General features: G+C 49.5%; 1 protein-coding gene across 1 annotated transcript in view; it reads left to right on the top strand.

The window, feature by feature from the left end:
• Positions 1 to 840: 840 nt before the first annotated feature.
• The window catches only part of CUNH14orf39 (chromosome unknown C14orf39 homolog), a 37237-nt gene continuing 36579 nt past the window's right edge, over positions 841 to 1498 (top strand). Inside the window, exon 1 of the mRNA XM_009648915.2 lies at positions 841 to 910. Coding sequence (XP_009647210.2) covers positions 841 to 910 — 70 coding nt within the window. The remainder of the gene's footprint in view (positions 911 to 1498) is intronic.

The raw sequence follows: 1498 nt of genomic DNA, 5'->3' as shown, positions 1-1498 counted from the left end.
TTATTTATGCAGACGGTGTTGCCGAACGCAGCAGAGGTGCGAATACGGCTTTTAAACCTTTGATTGGCCTTAAGTATTGCATTAAAAAAAATAGCCCTGGGGAGGAGAAAGCCCCGCTTGAAAGGTCTCGGTGGGATTGCAGGAGGTGCGGGAGTTCATAACGTGATGCAGAGCCGGAGGGCGGGCGGTCCCTCGGGCGGGTACCTGGGAAATCAGTCGGGATTTTTTGGCCTTGGATGGGTACCGGCAGGACCCGACCTGGCGCCGGGGAGCGCTGCGGGCCGGGCAGGGCTGGAGCGGGCACCGGGGAGCGTTTGCCCCGCTCCCCCCCGGGGGAGGCGGGAGGGATGCTCAGCCGGAGGAGAGTCCTCGCTGTCGTTTATAGAAAAGGTTACTGAAAATGTCAGCTCCTCCGGGGACCGGGTCCGGGGTTTTCGGGAACGTGTCCCACCGAGCCACCGGGAGCACCGGCGGAGGGAGGACCTCAGGCGCGGGAGGACGGGGGGTGCTTGGTAGGGAAACCCCCCGTGTTTCGATGCGTTTCGCCTGCTCGCCTTTTTATTTTTTAAGAGTGCCATAATTGTTGAAATCGCAGCTATCGATCGCTCCGTCCCTTCCTAAAAAGTTATGTTTAAATCTGGAACTTGCTTAATATTAAGGGGAGCGCGCAGGCTGGATCCCCACTTAAATTACTGATAACAGTCGAAACCACCCAGAATCCCTAAAATGCTGTCGGACGGCAGAGATGTTGACCTGCTTTCTGCTCTTTGGCCACTTATTTATTAAATATTTGTCCTTCGGCTTATTATTTAGGTTACCTGTGACACGAAGTATCAGACCATGGCTGGTAAATTTGATGCTAGAATAAAGAAGCACGGAAAACTACAAAACCTGAATTATTTTGAGGCTGGTAAAGAAAGACCTTCCTTGCCCCCAGGGCCCTGGCCAAGGCCAGGGCTGCAGGCAGAAAGGATCTGTCTTCAGTTTTCTTTAGGGTGTAGCTACGGGCCTGGTTGTAAAGTCCCTGATCCATTGGGATTTGTTGGCTGCTGCCTTTACCTGCAGGTAAATACACAGCACCAAATCTCCTTTTTAACCGAGGTGTATTCACACCAAATCTTCACTCTGCTTAAAATCCCAGGTTTCCATCAGGGATTTCACTGAAAATTCCAATAAAAGCAATCAAATAAAATCCCAAAGTATTCAAATAAATCTAGAAGTTTTTGACCATTCCGGAGTTGTTTTTTTTTTCCCCCAGTAAGTCCTTCTTTTATTTTTTTTTTTTTTTACCTTTATTACCTTTTTTTTTTTTCCCCATGGGAAGTGGTCCTTTGGGAAAAGAAAGCATTCTCGCGGCTCTCTTCCCGTGGGAGGCGGGGAACTGACAGCAGGAGTCCTATGGAAAACTATTTCGTGCCTATGGAAATGCAAAGAAAAAAAGTCTTTCAAATATTCCATCTTCTCCCAGGATGAGGGCGAGGGCTGTTAGGAAAACACT

Source organism: Egretta garzetta, unplaced genomic scaffold (assembly GCF_000687185.1).
Source record: "Egretta garzetta isolate BGI_Z169 unplaced genomic scaffold, ASM68718v1 scaffold311, whole genome shotgun sequence".
Lineage (NCBI taxonomy): Eukaryota > Metazoa > Chordata > Aves > Pelecaniformes > Ardeidae > Egretta > Egretta garzetta.
The sequence above is the reverse complement of the archived record's forward strand: the minus strand, read 5'-3'. Positions and strand labels throughout refer to the sequence as shown.